The 19,110-nt window shown below is 39.9% G+C and overlaps 1 protein-coding gene across 1 annotated transcript in view; it reads right to left on the bottom strand.

The window, feature by feature from the left end:
• gabrd (gamma-aminobutyric acid type A receptor subunit delta) overlaps nt 1-19,110 on the bottom strand; it is a 167,826-nt gene that overhangs the window by 31,680 nt on the left and 117,036 nt on the right. The window contains 3 exon segments of the mRNA XM_034171907.1: nt 1,851-2,006; nt 2,455-2,592; nt 16,743-16,825. Of these exon segments, the coding sequence (XP_034027798.1) occupies nt 1,851-2,006; nt 2,455-2,592; nt 16,743-16,825 (377 nt within the window).

Genomic DNA, 19,110 nt, shown 5'->3' with positions numbered 1-19,110 from the left:
GAGAAGGTCATGTGGTCAGATGAGACCAAAATAGAGCTTTTTGGAATCAACTCCACTTACCGTGTTTAGAGGATGAGAACAACCCCAAGAAAACCATCCCAACCATGAAGCATGGGGGTGGAAACATCATACTCTGGGGTGCTCTTCTGCAAAGGGGACAGGACGACTGCACCGTATTGAAGGGAGGATGGATGGGGTCATGTATTGCGAGATTTTGGCAAACAACCTCCTTCCCTCAGTAAGAGCACTGAAGATGGGTCAAGGCTGGGTCTTCCAGCATGACAATGACCCCAAACACACAGCCAGGGCAACTAAGGAGGGGCTCCGTAAGAAGCATTTCAAGGTCCTGGAGTGGCCTGGCCAGTCTCCAGACCTGAACTCAATAGAAAATCTTTGGAGGAAGCTGAAACTCCAAACCTGAAAGATTTGGAGAAGATCTGTATGGAGGAGTGGACCAAAATCCCTGTTGCAGTGTGTGAAAACTTGGTCAAGAACTACAGGAAATGTCTGACCTCTGTAATGGCAAACAAAGGCTACTGTTTTTCTAGGGGGTCAAATACTTATTTTATGCAATAAAATGCAAATTAATTGTTTAAAAATCATACAATGTAATTTACTGGATTTTTTAGATTCTGTCTCTCACAGTTGAAGTGTACCTACGATAAAAATCACAGATCTCTCCATTCTTTGTAGGTGGGAAAACCTGCAAAACTGACAGGGGGTCAAATACGTATTTCCCCACTGTAGGTAGGTAGAGTTGTGCTAAAAAGTTTACATACCCTGGCAGATTTTTGCTTGTTTTTATTTTTGGACATTTTTCAGAGAATATGAATGATAACACATGGTCAGTGGTGGGCACAGCTAACCAAAAGGTTAGCTTTGATTAATCCACTAACTGAAAAGTTAACTTTTATAAAGCTAAACTGATAGACCTCTAAAAATTTAGCCATCATTTCATAGGTTGGATGTCATTCGACATCCAGCAGAGACACATCAGTGGGGTGGGGCGGAGCGCAGTCTGGGTATTCAGACAGCTGTACTCCACAGTTCTTATTCCCTACCAGATGTGGCACAAATTGTCTTTTCTTTTTTTTTTACATTCCACCTGATTCAGCTTGGCTTGTGCTCATTTGTACTGAGTGTGACAGGGCCCTTAGTAAATCCGGCCATGAATGTACAGATGTTAGTTAAGAGTTAACTGATATAAAAGGCAACACTGAGGTCTCTTCAGGTACACTGTTCCATGCAGATAGTGAGGAGTCATTATCCTGTCAAATTTCTGTCCCTTTTGTGGATCACAAGATGGTTTCCTTTGTTTTGTATTTAGTTTTTTTTACCCTCCAGTTGTGTGTGTGTCTGTCTGTGAACAAGCTGACTAAAAATAGCTGGATGAATTTTCACCAAACGTGGTGGGACTATTACTTGGGCATCTCAAGATGTTTAACTTTTGGAGAGGATCGGACAAAGGTCAAAGTAAACAAAGATGGTGTGAAAAACATATTTCCTTTTATATCTCTGCAACTAATAGGGCTAGAAAGATCATGTGAAGTTCATATTGATCATCAAAATACTTGTCATTGATATTGGTATTAGTGGTGTCATGAGAAGTCACAAGGAAATCATTAAAGGAAGTCATGTTTGCATCAGCCCTGTGATGCCTTCATTTTACTTGTATTGTTAACTGTTCTACAGAATTGTTACTCCGCCCATGTCATATTTTATTTTTATTTTTTTCTACATAATGTTGACAAGGGTACAGGGAATCTCTGTAACCTTGCTGGTGTATCATGTACCTCCTTTAATAACATAAGACTAATGATCAAAGTGCAGTTGTAAAAACTGACACCTACCCAGGGATACACGAGCAGGGACTGCTGACTGGCTGATCCAAAAGGACACCCAGGACATTGCGACTAGTAATATTGAAGGCATGTACGACTGGATGATGTAGACTCCTCGATTACGTCTCAGCTGAAAGCGAAGGCTTAGTCTTGGAAAACGCCCCGCTACGGAGCAGAAAACAGACATCATGTTCAATTGCTGTCACAAAAAGCTAATTATCCACATGCAAAATGCCTTTGAATAAAAATGGCACTGTTCTTCAAATGAACATCTCTCCTCGCTTTTGCCCCCAGTGGCAAAGAGTAAAGCTGTCAAAATTCCTGCAGAAAGCAACATCTGCAATCAACTAAAGCTCCTGCCCGACTCTGCAGCAAGCCTGACTTGATCCATTCCTTATATGCATAGAATACAGGCACAGATCTGCCTGGAGTTAAATAAATAACGAAATCCTGCTTCAAAAAGAATCTGCAGTTTTCCAGCATGATCCAAGTGGAAAACTTCAAAATAGTACAGAATGCATAAAAGACTCAACAGATGCACGCATGGGGTTCAGACTCGCTGCTCCGTCATTAATTATGACAAGACAGAGAAACAAACAAACAGGATGCTCACCAGATTTAAAGTTCATTATCTCAGTGACAAATCGATAATCTGTGATGGTGAACTGGGACAGCTCCAACTTGTCCAGACCGTGAATGTGTCTCTGACTGTCTGACCAGTGATACACGATGTCCTCTGATGAGTAACCATCTGCATTGAAGACACACACACAGTATCACAAGCTTCACATCAAACAATAATAAAAAATAAACTTTAATAGTAATAATGATCAATTAAATTAAGTTCAATCAAAGGAACATCATAGTATTAAGTCAAAAATAAAAATTAAACATCCTCAATGAGCACCGGGAATCATGTGACATGTGAGCTTTCAGTCTGGACTTAAAGATTTCAACCAAACTCGACCTTATTATCTCATTCAGTAGACTGTTCCACAGCAACCATTCACAAACAGACAACACTCTACTGCTCACTGTTCTCGTATAATATTTTGGGACACACAGCAAATCAGAGCCCAAACAAGCAGCTCACGAAAAAAAGAAGCCAGCGCTGCTCGAGTCCTGACTGGGGTTACAGTAAATGATGCACTGCTAAAATGTTTTTTTGTTGTTGTTTGTTACCGCAAAATTTCTGATTACTGTTAAAAAAAAAAGGTTTAGAACACTTGTAATTAAAATAGCTAAATAAATCAATAAATGGGTCTTTAGAAACCTTTCATCTGTAACTTAAAACCACCTGTTATTTCATATTAGATAAATTCTTGTTTAACATAAGGAATCTCAGACATTTATTTTTAGACAAAATAACATGGAAACTTGTATATTTTTTAAGTCTGGTAGAACAAACACTAAATAAATACAAATGTCTATTATAAATGCAAAAGGAAATAATTTAACAATGACTGCAGTGTGATTGTAAAGTAGGATTTCTGTGACATAAACCTCATGATGAATTTTTTTTATAGTAATTTAAACTTGTAATTTCGTCAAAATATGTAATTGCCTTTAATGTTATCAGGACAGAGTCATTTCTAAAATATGAATTTGAGCACAATAAGTGGAGAGCTTCTACTTATGCAAATGTCTTTTGACTTTGATTCGTGGACATTTTTAATGATCCCTTCATTTATTGTTAAAATATAAAATGAAACAGCTTTTTAAAAAATAATAAAATAGTTGCTGTTCAAAGAGCCTTTTATTTAGAAGCAGGTGATGTTCTGCTGGATTCTCGGGACCAGATGAAGGTCTCTTCTGCAGCTTTGAACTCTGGTGGTTTTGCTGAAAAGCAGAGGTTTTCTTTCGACTGGACTTCAGGTGTTCAGCTCATCAATGGAAGTTTGGTTGTCTGCACAGCAAATGTTCCTGATTGTGACAAATAAAAATATTTCTTTAAATATAAAGAAACACTAAACAGTTTATACATAAAAGGGGGGGGGGGGGGGGGGGGGGCAAAAACGATGGAAAATCGCCCGCAAAAAATAAGTTATTTAAAGTTGAGCTTTTGTGGTGTTTGAAAAAAGCTGTAGCTTTATTTGGTAAAAATAAAAAAGACTGAACCATTTACAAATTAAAGTGTTCACTCAGATCAACTGTGCTAAAAGGCTACGCTAATGTTAGCGATCATTAAACCTTCACAGTTCAGTAAACGTCACGTTTTATTTTTACATTATTCTCACCTCAGTAAAGCTGCAGAACTAAAACTCCCGTTGGGCAAACTGGGACTTCACATATATCCAAAAAGTGGGAGATTTTGGACTGAGTGGGTTTGCTCCATCACCCCGGCTGCCTGCCTCGCTCTGCCCAGTGATGATGCCTGAAGGCCGGATTCTCCGTGCGGGTCGGCCCGCTGTCACGGTTCGATCGATATCCCACCAAGTCGTCGGTCCTCCCTCGGGCGGCGTCACTCCGAAAAGTAGCTGAAAAGGTTTAAAGGTTTTTTTGTGGTTCAGGCGACCGAAGTTCAAGACGGCGATCGCTGAACTTTTTTCAGATTGTGGAAACAGCCAGAGTGTGACGTAGCAATCTCTGCCCCCTTGCCGCTTCCGAAGCGACGCGTCTGACGTCATGACGTGTTGGAAACGCACCGCCCTCTGCCACACTGACAAGTGCAACCCTCAACCTATCAAATCCCTTGAACACAGACACACGCCATATCCGTTTGTTTTAAAATTAATTACATTAGTTAATTAATTTGGTTTATTTGTTAAATACGTGATATTATTGAATAACTAATATTTTGCTATATTTTCTAGTATTTCTTTTTCTTTCTTTTTTATTTTTTTGATAACTCTAACATCCGAGGGGGCAAGGTTGATGACGTGAGGGGGCGTCGCCCCCAAACACCCCCTCGTGGCGCCGGCTATGCAGAGGAGTTGTAATGCACTACTTAATGAAAATTCCAGGCTGTATAAGCAGACTGTGATGTGAGGAATGTGTGTTCAGGTGACTCACCAACTGTGGTCTAGTGACTGCTCATAAAGGAATGAAAGCAGTTCGCTCCTAAAAACCTACACATTGTCCCACTGCAGTTGTGGTGCATGATGGGTTGGTGCTGACAGATGCCTGTGCTGTAATGTCCCATTGAATATGCTACTTTGAGCAGTTATGTAAGTTTGGTCCTTCTGTCAGAATCTTTGACACCTCAAATACCAGGGTTCCGATGACTGATTCTCTAGTCAACTGTGAACCACCAAATGTTGTTTACACCACAAAGACAGTAAAACAAGTGAGGGTGAGTAAAGCGCCAAGAAACTGTGCTATAGAAACTGAACTCATTGAGGTGGGTGTACAACCGGACCCGGTGCCACGAGGGGACGTTTGGGGGTGACGCCCCCTCACGTCATCAACCTCGCCCCCTCGGATGTGAGAGTTATCAAAAATAAAAATAAAAAAGAAAGAAAAAGAAATACTGGAAAATATAGCGCCTCGCAGTTTCGCTGATTTTTTTAGTCTAATTTTTAATTTTTACAGTGCATTGTGCTCTGCGTCCTCATCGAGCAGACCAGTGTTCTGTCGAGATGACGGGACACCTGTTGCGGCACCGCGAAGGGAGAGTATGCGCATTGTGTTCTGCATGTCTGTTTATAAGAATCTTCTCGCCCAGAAGAAAAAAGAGCACCAACAAGTACCCATAACTGTGTTCTTCACTCGGAAAAAGACACCTGCAGCGAGGTGTGAGTGGAAAAAGGCGCGACAGTGGCACGGCGCCTGGACGAAGAGGCGCGATCAGAGGAACAGTGAAATACTGGTCAGTCACTATTAATAATTTCTTACATGTCCAACCTCGTAGGTTGATCGTTAAATTTAAATTTGTTAGTTCTAAAAGCCATCATAATTATCTATAGGAAAATGTTCTATTTTTATTTCTCAAACAAATGTTTGGGCCTGAAAACAGGTTGGTCTTATTTTTCTACTAAGGCTTGAAGTTTGAGAGTGTTTACACAAGAGAGAAAAGTGATAAAATGTTAATGCCTGTTTGAGAAACGTGTATAAAGTGTGTAGTGACGGGGTTTTACAGCCTTAAAATGTCTATAATAATTGTAAAAAATAACGCTGACTACTTCGCGGATTTCGCCTATTGCGGGTTATTTTTAGAACGTAACTCCCGCGATAAATGAGGGACCACTGTATATCTACATGAAAGGTTTATCTTTGACCCGTTGTGTGACTGTCATGCCCAATTGCGCTGTGTTTGCGCTTGTGATGGAGGGCTGTATGTGGGGTTAATCTACTGTCTCGTGTTGTTTCTCAGATCAGTTGTTGGTTTGGTTTTGTGGTATGCAGGAGATTACTTGACCAGGGGTCTATACGTTCAAATAATAATTTAAAAAATACTGTCATCACTCTTTACTCTTAGGAGCGCACCCAAGGCACGTACCCTCCACTTTTTTTTTGAGGGGGGGGGGCGACCCCACCCCCGTGATAAACTCATCGTCCCCTTAATATTTTTTTCTGGCGCCGGGCCTGTGTACAACCTCAATTCCAATGAAGTTGGCACATTGTGTAAAATGTAAATAAAAACAGAATACAGTGATTTGCAAATCCTCTTCAATCTATATTCAATTGAATACACCACAAAGACAAGATATTTAATGATCAAACTGATAATATTTCTTGTTTTTGTGCAAATATTTGCACATTTTGAAATGGATGTTTGCAACACTTTTCAAAAAAGTTGGGACAGTGGTATGTTTATCACTGTGTTACATCACCTTTCCTTCTAACAACACTCAATAAGCGTTTGGGAACTGAGGACACTAATTGTTGAAGCTTTGTAGGTATAATTCTTTCCCATTCTTGCTTGATGTACAACTTCAGTTGTTCAACAGTCTGGGGTCTCCGTTGTGGTATTTTGCACGTCATAATGTGCCACACATTTTCAGTAGGTGACAGGTCTGGACTGCAGGCAGACCAGTATAGTACCCGCACTCTTTTACTACGAAGCCATGCTGTTGTAACGTGCAGAATATGGCTTGGCATTGACTTGCTGAAATAAGCAGGGACATCCCTGAAAAAGTCGTTGCTTGGATGGCAGCATGTGTTGCTCCAAAACCTGGATGTACCTTTCAGCATTGTTGGTGCCATCGCAGATGTGTAAGTTGCCCATACCATGGGCACTAACACACCCCCATACATCACAGATGCTGGCTTTTGGACTTTGCGTTGGTAACAATCTGGATGGTCTTTTCCTCTTTTGTCCAGAGGACATCCATGATTTCCAAAAACAATTTGAAATGTGGAATCATCAGACCACAACACACTTCTCCACTTTGCGTCTGTCCATTCCAAAGGAGCTTGGGCCCAGAGAAGGTGGCAGTATTTCTGGATGTTGTTGACGTATGGCTTTCACTTTGCATTGTAGAGTTTTAACTTGCACTTGTACATGTAGCGACGAACTGTATTAACTGACAACGGTTTTCTGAAGTGTTCCTGAGCCCACGCAGTAAGATCCTTTACACAATGATGTTGGTTTTTAATGCAGTGCCACCCGAGGGATCGAAGGTCATGAGCATTCAATGTTGGTTTTAGGCCTTGCTGTTGATGTGTAGAAAATTCTCCAGATTCTCTGAATCTTCTGATTATATTATGGACTGTAGATGATGAAATCCCTACATTCCTTGCAATTGATTGTTGAGAAAGATTGTTCTTAAACTGTTGGACTATTTTTTCATGCAGTTGTTCACAAAGTGGTGATCCTCACTCCATCTTTGCTTGTGAACGATTGAGTGATCGTTTTGGGGATGCTCCTTTTATACCCAATCATGACACTCATCTGTTTCCAATTAGGTGTTCTTTGAGCATTCATCAACCTTCCCAGTCTTTTTTTGCCCCATACCAACTTTTTTGAAATGTGTTGAAGGCATCCATTTCAAAATGAGCAAATATTTGCACAAAAATAAAAAAAGGCTATCAGTTTGAACATTAAATATTTTGTCGTTGTGGTGCATTCAACTGAATATAGGTTCAAGAGGATTTGCAAATCGTTGTATTCTGTTTTTATTTACATTTTACACAACGTCCCAACTTCATTGGAATTGGGGTTGTAGATACTATTCTCCTGGCACTGCGTGCAGGATTTGTATCAATCTGGAAGACAAGTGTCATGTCTACGGAGTGGAAGAAAGGACTTGCTGCCCCACTCTGGAAAGGACAGGGTGATCAACTGGATTGCAACAACTACAGGGGTATTACACGGCTCTCTCTGCTGGGAAAGGTTTTTTCAAGGATTATTCTGAACAAGATCCAATCCCAGGGTGTACCTCACCTCTCACCCAGTGACAGTTTGGATAGGTTCCAGCCCCCACATGACCCTTAATTATAAAAAGGGGGTACCGAAAATGACATCTATGCGGGTGTGAATATGTGCCTGTATGTGGTCCTGCGATAGACTGGTATCCTAACCAGGGTGTATTTTGCCTTTTTTCCTGTGACAGGCTCCAGCCCACCCCCACCCCAGTGATCCTTAATTGGAGTAAACAGGTATAGAAAATGATGGATGGATGGATACAGAAAATAATGATTGTATGAATGAAAAATTAAATCCCAGTAACTCCCTTCAAGGAACATGCATCCTGGAAGTTCGTGCTTGGAAATCTTGTCCTCACCTTGGAAAAATACAGAGAGTCAAGTAGGGTGTCTGTGGTGAACCAGGACAATCAACCATTGCGCTGGTCTTGGTTGAATTTTCAAAATGTTCAAAATTTTCTTTGCTGTCCTCATTTGAACATCCTGAGTATTCACAGGATCCCCAATAAGGTGACATCATAGTTAGCATTTACACATGTACTGAGAGTATTGTGATAAGCAGGACCAGAGTCTCAGAATTTTTCCCAATGAAAACTGGTATTTGTCAGGGATATGTTTTGGTGTCTACACTGTTCAATGCCTACACAGACTAGGCCTTGACTAGGGCTGCAAAAGCCATTAGCTTCAGTGTCTTTGTCAGCGAGAAAAGGTTTACTGACTTTAACTTCACAAAAAATGCTGTGCAAAATGAATGGATTCCCTGACTGCAGCACTTGAGAAGCTGAGGGAGGAGTCTGAGTTTGAGACTGCCCTGGATCAAGTCTAAGATACAGGCTTTCAATGACTTCATGAGCTTGGCCAGGAAATGTATCTGTGTATGGTGAAAGTGTTGAACTTGTGGAGATTAAATTTATTTTGGCAGTGACATTCACATTCAGCTTCTTGACCTTTGAGGTTGTAAAACATCTTTAAAGAGTTAATAGAGTCATGAGGTCCCTGGAAAGAGGTATCTGGCAATGCCAATACCTTTTTGAGAAAAGAAGGCCCAAGTCTTTAGGGTCCTTGTGTTTTCCATCTTACTGTATGGTTTTGACACTTGGACACTCATCAATGACCTACACCAGTGGTGTCCAAAGTATTCCAGAAAGGACCGGTTTTCTTTGCAGTCACTGACTGCAGTGGTGGGCACAGTTCCGCAAACCCGCTAACCACTAATTAGCTAAGCTAACTGTTTTGTGAGCAGATTAGCTTTTCAGCTAACTTCAAAAACCATTAGCGGCCCAATTAGCTTCCACTACATTTAGTTCCACTAACTTTTTTTGCTGGCATAGTTAATAACAGTCAAAAACATTTGTATCCCCAAAAATCATACATGTTGGTTCCTGTCTGCGGCGTGTTTTGCTGAAATCAGGCAACTGTGAGGAGCTGAGCTCAATTTACCCCAGGAGAAGGAGCCTGGCTGCCAGGCTGCTACAAAAAAGTCCTTTACATTCAACATACAGTGCTCCAGACGTGAGGCAGAAATCATGAAAAGCAAAGCAGCTTTGATTTATGGTTTTGATTTATAAACCAAATTAATCCGGACAGTTTATCTACATTAACACATATCTTTTAATTTTAAAATAATGCACTAATTCTGAAGGTTTGAACAATAGCACACACAAATGGCAACAGGCATTATGGCAAAATGAGCCTCCGCTCATCACTGATTGGTTGGTTTTTTATATGTAAAAACCAACACACAAGTTACTGTAAAATGTGTAATTTTTTTCATTTGTAAAAAAGGCATTTACAAAACTGAAAATTCTGTTTAAGTTTGATTCAGTGCAATGACTGTGTGATATTTGGGTGGGCGCTATTCACACTGCCATCCAGTAGATGGCAATGTTCTATGCATTTTGACCCATAATGCCTTTTGGCATCTGTGTGTGTTAATGTTCAAACCTTCAGAATTAAAGCATTATTTTAAAATGAGTAAAAATATAACACATACAGTGGGGCCAAAAAGTATTTAGTCAATCCCTGATTGTGCAAGTTCTCCTACATAGAAAGATGAGAGAGGTCTGTAATTTTCAACATAGATACACTTCAACTGTGAGAGACAAAATGAGAAAAAAATCCAGGAAATCATATTGTAGGATTTTTTAAAGAATTTATTTATAAATTATGGTGGAAAATAAGTATTTGGTCAATAACAAAAACTGAACTCAATACTTTATAACATAATCTTTGTTGGTAATGACAGAGGTCATTGTCAAACCTTTCCTGTAAGTCTTCACCAGGTTTGCACAAACTGTAGCTGGTATTTTGGCCCATTCCTCCATGCAGATCTCCTCTAGAGCAGTGATGTTTTGGGGCTGTCGCTGGGCAACACAGACCTTCAACTCCCTCCACAAATTTTCTATGGGGTTGAGGTCTGGAGACTGGCTTGGCCACTCCAGGACCTTGAAATGCTGTTTATGGAGCGACTCCGTCATTGCCCCGAGCGATGTGTTTGGGATCATTGTCATGCTGGAAGACCCAGCCACTTTACATCTTCAATGCTCTCACTGATGGAAGGAGGTTTTGGCTTAAAATCTCACGATACATGGCCCCGTTCATTCTTCCCTTAACACAGGTCAGTCGTCCTGTCCCCTTTGCAAAAAAACAACCCCAAAGCATGATGTTTCCATCCCCATGCTTCACAGTAGATATGGTGTTCTTGGAATGCAACTCAGCATTCTTCTTCCTCCAAACACAATGAGTTGAGTTTTTACCAAAAAGTTGTATTTTGGTTTCATCTGACCACATGATATTTTCCCAATCCTCTGCTAGATCATCCATATGCTCTCTGGCAAACTTCAGATGGGCCTGGACATGTCCTGGCTTAAGCAGGGGGACACACCTGGCACTGCAGGATTTGAGTCCCTCTCTGCATAGTGTGTAGCCTTTGTTACTTTGGTCCCAGCTCTCTGCAGGTCATTCACCAGGTCCCTCTGTGTAGTTCTGGAATTTTTGTTCACCATTCTCATGATCATTTTGACCCCATGGGATGACATCTTGTGTGGAGCCCCAGATGGAGGGAGATTATCAATGGTTTTGTATGTCTTCCATTTTCTTACAATTGCTCCCACAGTTGATTTATTCACACCAACCTGCTTGACTATTGTAGATTCACTCTTCCCAGCCTGGTGCACATCTACAATTCTCTTCCTGGTGTCCTTCGACAGCTCTTTGGTCTTGGCCATGGTTGAGTTTGGAGTCTGAGTGTTTGAGGCTGTGGACAGGTGTCTTTTATACAGATAATGAGTTCCAAAAGGTGCCATTAATATAGGTAAGGAGGACAGAAGAGCTTCTTAAAGAGGAAGTTACAGGTCTGTGAGAGCCATAACTCTTGCTTGTTTGTGGGTGACCAAATATTTATTTTCCACCATAATTTACAAATAAATTCTTTAAAAATCCTACAATGTGATTTTCTGGATTTTTTTTTCTCATTTTGTCTCTCATCGTTGAGGTGTACCTATGTTGGAAATTACGGAGCTCTCTCATCTTTCTAAGTAGGAGAACTTGCACAATCAGGGACTGACTAAATACTTTTTGGCCCCACTGTATGTGTTATATTTTCACTTAAAAAAAAATTCTAGAGTTGACTTTAATAGCTGATAAACTATCTTTGATTCTAATCAGAAGTGTTGCCAGTGCTTAAACTCAAAACCAGCTTCTTATTCGCTGATAGTATGCTGGAGACAATACTGAAATTAGCAGGTAGCTGTAGCGTCCGCTAAATTTTTTTGTGGTTTTTCGGTTTAGCGTTATAAAAGTTAACTTTTCAGTTAGCAGACTAGCGGCTATCGAAGCTAACTTATTGGTTAGCTGTGCCCACCACTGTGTATGAATTACTGATACTCTATATATGATTTATATATTCATTTTCTCTGATATATAACTATATCTTATCTATACCTTATCTATTATATATGTATGTATGATATTGATACTGTATATATGTTTTACATATATTTTCATTTTCTCTATCAATCAATCAATCAATTTTTTTTTTTATATAGCGCCAAATCACAACAAACAGTTGCCCCAAGGCGCTTTATATTGTAAGGCAAGGCCATACAATAATTATGTAAAACCCCAACGGTCAAAACGACCCCCTGTGAGCAAGCACTTGGCTACAGTGGGAAGGAAAAACTCCCTTTTAACAGGAAGAAACCTCCAGCAGAACCAGGCTCAGGGAGGGGCAGTCTTCTGCTGGGACTGGTTGGGGCTGAGGGAGAGAACCAGGAAAAAGACATGCTGTGGAGGGGAGCAGAGATCGATCACTAATGATTAAAAGCAGAGTGGTGCATACAGAGCAAAAAGAGAAAGAAACAGTGCATCATGGGAACCCCCCAGCAGTCTATGTCTATAGCAGCATAACTAAGGGATGGTTCAGGGTCACCCGATCCAGCCCTAACTATAAGCTTTAGCAAAAAGGAAAGTTTTAAGCCTAATCTTAAAAGTAGAGAGGGTGTCTGTCTCCCTGATCTGAATTGGGAGCTGGTTCCACAGGAGAGGAGCCTGAAAGCTGAAGGCTCTGCCTCCCATTCTACTCTTACAAACCCTAGGAACTACAAGTAAGCCTGCAGTCTGAGAGCGAAGCGCTCTATTGGGGTGATATGGGACTACGAGGTCCCTAAGATAAGATGGGACCTGATTATTCAAAACCTTATAAGTAAGAAGAAGAATTTTAAATTCTATTCTAGAATTAACAGGAAGCCAATGAAGAGAGGCCAATATGGGTGAGATATGCTCTCTCCTTCTAGTCCCCGTTAGTACTCTAGCTGCAGCATTTTGAATTAACTGAAGGCTTTTTAGGGAACTTTTAGGACAACCTGATAATAATGAATTACAATAGTCCAGCCTAGAGGAAATAAATGCATGAATTAGTTTTTCAGCATCACTCTGAGACAAGACCTTTCTAATTTTAGAGATATTGCGTAAATGCAAAAAAGCAGTCCTACATATTTGTTTAATATGCACTTTGAATGACATATCCTGATCAAAAATGACTCCAAGATTTCTCACAGTGTTACTAGAGGTCAGGGTAATGCCATCCAGAGTAAGGATCTGGTTAGACACCATGTTTCTAAGATTTGTGGGGCCAAGTACAATAACTTCAGTTTTATCTGAGTTTAAAAGCAGGAAATTAGAGGTCATCCATGTCTTTATGTCTGTAAGACAATCCTGCAGTTTAGCTAATTGGTGTGTGTCCTCTGGCTTCATGGATAGATAAAGCTGGGTATCATCTGCGTAACAATGAAAATTTAAGCAATACCGTCTAATAATACTGCCTAAGGGAAGCATGTATAAAGTGAATAAAATTGGTCCTAGCACAGAACCTTGTGGAACTCCATAATTAACTTTAGTCTGTGAAGAAGATTCCCCATTTACATGAACAAATTGTAATCTATTAGACAAATATGATTCAAACCACCGCAGCGCAGTGCCTTTAATACCTATGGCATGCTCTAATCTCTGTAATAAAATTTTATGGTCAACAGTATCAAAAGCAGCACTGAGGTCTAACAGAACAAGCACAGAGATGAGTCCACTGTCCGAGGCCATAAGAAGATCATTTGTAACCTTCATTAATGCTGTTTCTGTACTATGATGAATTCTAAAACTAAATTTCTAATGCATAACATGTATATATATTGTTTTCATTGTATTCACCTTTCGCGGCCTCACAGTATCACAGATATTTTTTTGTGCAATTTTGCATGCTTCGTTTTTTTTTTTAAAACAGCGCATTGTGTTCTGCATCCTTATCAGGCGGGCCGGTCGCGGCACCGGTCAGCAAAACCGTGATTGTTCCCACTGCCTCCAATGCGCTTACTGAGTCTGCGGGCTCAGTAAACGCTGCAGCGGGCCACTCACACCGCCCCCCTGTCTGCTGTGCAGAGCCGCAGCCAACTCTGGCAACAGGTCCAGAGACTACACTCGCTGTTTTGATGCGGCGCACTCCGGCAGCCTACAAGGATAGACTTCTTGCGGAAAAATCCGCAGTGCCCGCTGCATGGTCTCGTTAACCGCAGCCGCAGAGCTCCGTGGCCATGACTTGGATTCTTTGCGGGTCCCGCATCCGTACCCCCGGAGGCAGTGAGTGAAGGGAGAGCATGCGCATTGTGTTCTGCGTGTGTCTGTTTATAATCTTCTCGCCCAGAAGAAAAAAGAGAGTGTTTACACAGGAGAGAAAAGTGAGAAAATGTTAATGCCTGTTTGAGAAAAGTGTATAAAGTGTGTAGTGAGGGGTTTTACAGCCTTAAAACATCTATAAAAATTGTAAAAAAATAACACTGACTGCTTCGCGGATTTTCCCTATTGCGGGTTATTTTTAGAACGTAACTCCCACGATAAACGAGGAACCACTGTGTGTGTGTATATATATATATATATATATATATATATATATATATATATATATATATATATATATACACACACACAGTGGTACACTGTCAGTTAGGCCAGTTTTGAGTTTAAACACCACAAGCGCTGTTGGCTACATTTAAAGGAAATCACAAACCAAAAACAAACAATGAGCCAGGGCTTTATGCACTCAGCTCACTGCTGTAAAGTAAAGTAAAATAAAATAATAATAATAATAATAAATAAATAAATAAATAAATAAATAAATAAATAAATAAATAAATAAATTAATTAATTAATTAATTAATTAATTAATTATTTGCTTTGAACTTGCATCAGCTCAGACAGTGGGCAGAAGACATGAATTGCAAAGCACTTTTCACTCATGGTTTTATTTAAAAACAACTAATTCCGGACAGTTTATCAACATCAACAGCAATCTGTCATTTTTATAAAGTGAAAATATGATATATTTTAAAGTAATGCACAAATTCTGAAAGTTTGAGCATTAACACACAGTAAGACACGCATGCCAAAAGGCATTATGGGAAATTTAAATGATCTCATCAGTCCCCCCCCCCCCCTTTTAAAATCCATGGAACCCTGCCATCTACTGGACAGGAGTGTGAATACCAACTGTAATTTCTTTGTGGTATTCGCCTTATTGAGGTTTCAAATCCTGCAAAATCGTGCAAAATTTTGGAGTTCGCATTGAGACGGTCTGATAAGGCTGCAATTTAACCACTGCACACGGACAACAGCATTAACATCGCAAACATAAAAATCTTTGTATATTGTGCCTAATAAAACTCTTGAGAATATAACATCTGGGGTTATAGATGCTGTTATTGTGTTTGTTTTATGTAAACATGCGGGAAGCTCAGATTGTTTCACTGTTATTAACAGTGGGGTGTGAGCATTGATCACTTCATGTTCATGTCATTCTGGAGGAAACTGAAGTTTGCTCTTTAACGTCCTGTTTATTGTCCTTTACAGCACTGTTTATTCCAGAGTAATGTCATATATAAGATGTCTGAAATTCGGTTTGCATTTATGAACTTCCACGCAGGCTAAACGCAGCAGCCACGGAATATTTGTAACATTTGTTTTAGAAGGTTTTCAGGGTCTCATGCAGCAGTCTTTTAAAAATGTTATGAAAGGCATAAAAAACTACATTTTGGTCACATAATGTTCATTTGCAATTGTCTTCATGTGGTTTCACAGTGTTATTTTGACTGCAGCAACTCTCTGGTGTGCAAGGGTTTATGGGATATTGCAATAGGAGGAATTGTGGTACTTTAAAATGATATACGTATTGTTGTGAAACTGAATTAAACAAAAAAAATGCAAATTTTTCACAAAAGTTGCTATTGAATTAACTAAATTCTCATCATATCAACAAAACACATTTCTTTTGAATGACTGATATACACACAACATGAAATGGACTGGCAACACATCATTCACTAATATTTTCCTATGCGTAAAGACAGTGACTGACACCCCCTGTAAATTATGCCATTATGTCTGAGACCCCCTGTAAAGTTTCTGTAACGTGTGTGATGTTTTTTTTTTTTACCATGCATGTGATCGGTGATCCACTTACACTGAGACATTCTGAGTGTAAAACTGCGTCACAAATATGTTGGTCTATTCACACTTCCATCCAGTAGATGGCAGTGTTCTATACATTTTGATGGGGGGAGGAGGAAGTGTTGAATGGAGATCATTTGAATTTCCCATAATACCTTTTAGCATGTGTGTCTGTTAAAGGCCAAGCCTTCAGAATTAGTGCATTACTTTAAAAGCTATGTGCAATATCATATGTTCACTTTGTAAAAATGACAGAGTTGCCGTTAATGTCAATAAACTGTCCGGAATTAGTTTTTTTTAAATGAAACCATAAGTGAAAAGCGCTTTGCGATTCATGTCTTCATGTGTGACTGGATGCATGTTGAAAAGAATTGATTCTCTCATCAGTAATTGTTCATTTGTGTTGGCCTTGCTCCCAGAGAAACAATGTGTTAAAATGTGAGTTTCACATACAGAACAAAGCTGTGACTTATGCTTTTTTATATATGCTTTTTCTCTCTTCAAGAGATGTTCTGTAACAGGTGTGATTTAGACTCCAGAAAATGCGGTCATAGTGTATATAATCTAATGGTATGAACCCTTGAAGGATACAGCAAGACTCACAGCTTTCCAGGTCCAGCATACACTCCTGTTCATCCATAGGGTATTTGGTTAGGTCCATATCACACGCCACCGTCGAAGTGATTCTAAAAGCAAAAGAGGTGGATTAATCAGACCTTCACACAATTATACTTACTTTATATTTGTAATTAATGGAACAATGAATCTCATGTAATCAGCATGTTTCATAGTATAATGAGGGTAACCTTAATCTGATTTCCTGCTACAATTATGGCTTCAGTGCTTTGCCCAAGAGTACCATCACAAGAGTTGAAGATGGAAAAAAGTGCTAGTTACTTATTTTCCCAAAGTATTATATTCTTATTCTTACCATCAGAACAAATAACAAAATCATAACTACTCAATACTACTGCTTTAAAAAAAAAAAAGTAGAACAAAACAACCCAGGGAAAAAAAATACAAAGATTTGAAATCTTATTTGATTTACAACTCCAATTCCAATGAAGTTGGGATGTTGTGTAAAATGTAAATAAAAACAGAATACAATGAGCCCAATATAAACATTTTTTTCAGAATATAAGTATACCAAAATTAACTTAATTTAATCAACACTTCCTCAGCTTTTGTCTTCTCGATTGCTTAAATGAACTGTAAGACACAGTCAGGGAGTCAGAAATGTTCCTGTATCCCTTCCCTGATTTGTCTAAAGAAAACTAGCTGTCAAAGTGATACTTTAGTTGTGCTCTATTTAAGGGTTTATGTACTTGTGCAAACTAATATGTTGTCTTGTGTTATGTGCCGACGCGGGTTGAGGAGCGGACCTGCGTCTGACTGAACCCAGCGCTAAATAACCAGAAAGCGGTTCCAAAAACAAAACATTTATTTCCCTTTGCGTGCAATATTTGTGTACAACATAATATATAGCTTGTCTGGTGGAGTGAAGGACGGCGCGCTCTCCAGCGCCCAAAGGGATCGAAGCCCGGCACTTCTGGACTCAAATTCACCGCCAAACACCCCCCAGGTGGACACGACAAACTGACTCTGTGAAGGATAGAAGAGGTGAGGTAAGTCAACAGCTACAACTAATATCCTTCAAAGGCACACGCTATCAGCAACACATTCAGGTCTGACTTTAAGCTTTATGTAAATGAGCAGCTTCTCACAACAGGTGGAGGATCATCAGTCCGCACGCCACGGCCGTGAGAAGCAAGCTGCACAATACTCATCGAAGTTCAAATATACTGCGTAACAAAATACCAAATTACTATTAACACTTATTCAGACAATCAATCACCTCTGATGTGTGCTGACAGCATGTGTCCCTCACCCGTCCTCCTTCACAGGCACGATGTGTCAATCCCAGGCGCGGTCCTCAGCGTCTCACAAACGAACGTCACAAGGTCGAGATCCCGGCAATTCTGCTTGAACCACTCATGGCTTAAATGCAGAACGCCATCTAATTATCTGCTTCAGCTGAAAGTCCTTAAGTCTGCACGTGAGCATCATCCACAGGTGCTGCGAGTCATTAGGCCTGCACGTGGACATCCTCCACAAGTGCAGCCAATAATGTTGATGAGGGTGAAGGATTCTTCTGCCAGCACCTTCTCCACAGACAAAAACCAGTTTGCATACCACCTGGAGAGCAAAGAAAAGAAAACAACACAAAAATATCCATCCAAACCCCCCAACACACAACAGTCTTGTATTATTTTTTAATTTTTATTTTATTTTTTTAGATTGAGTTGAGGTTTTAGGAGTTTATTGTCAAGCACATATTAAACAGCATAACTTTATTTTTTTAACCTTAATTTTTAAATGATTGGTGGGTTTGAATTTGCTGATGTGAACTGACACTGACTCTCTGTTTAATCACAGTCTTGTGAGCAGAGCTTTGTACATTAGGGCCCAGTCACAAGGCACACGGTGATAGCTGAATGAAGGATAAAAAGTCAGAAAGATGGATGAAAGATCCTGCACCTGTCCCATCACTGAAAAGGCTGCGAACCAAGAGTACATAAAGAAACAAAACAAAACTGAAACTAAAGAAAGATAAACAAAGCAAACGTCGACCTCAATGCTTTAAACAAAACATTCACGATGACGTCTCCAACAGTGGGTATGAGACTGAGCACAGCCAGTCTGCAGCACTTGCAGGTGCGGGATCTGGTTGTCTTGATAACAGGTGAAAGATTTTGTTTGTCTTCACAACAAAATGTGTCCACACACAGGCCAGCCACAAACAGCTGGAACGTGCGTAAATACAACCCAAATTCCATTTAAGTTGGGATGTTGTGTGAAATGTAAATAAAAACAGAATACGATTTGCAAATCCTCTTCAACCTATATTCAACTGAATACACCACAAAGACAAGATATTTAATGTCCAAACTGATTGTTTTTGTGCAAATAT

Source organism: Thalassophryne amazonica, chromosome 6, assembly GCF_902500255.1.
Source record: "Thalassophryne amazonica chromosome 6, fThaAma1.1, whole genome shotgun sequence".
Classification (NCBI taxonomy): Eukaryota; Metazoa; Chordata; class Actinopteri; order Batrachoidiformes; family Batrachoididae; genus Thalassophryne; species Thalassophryne amazonica.
This window is presented reverse-complemented; position numbering and strand designations above follow the sequence as displayed.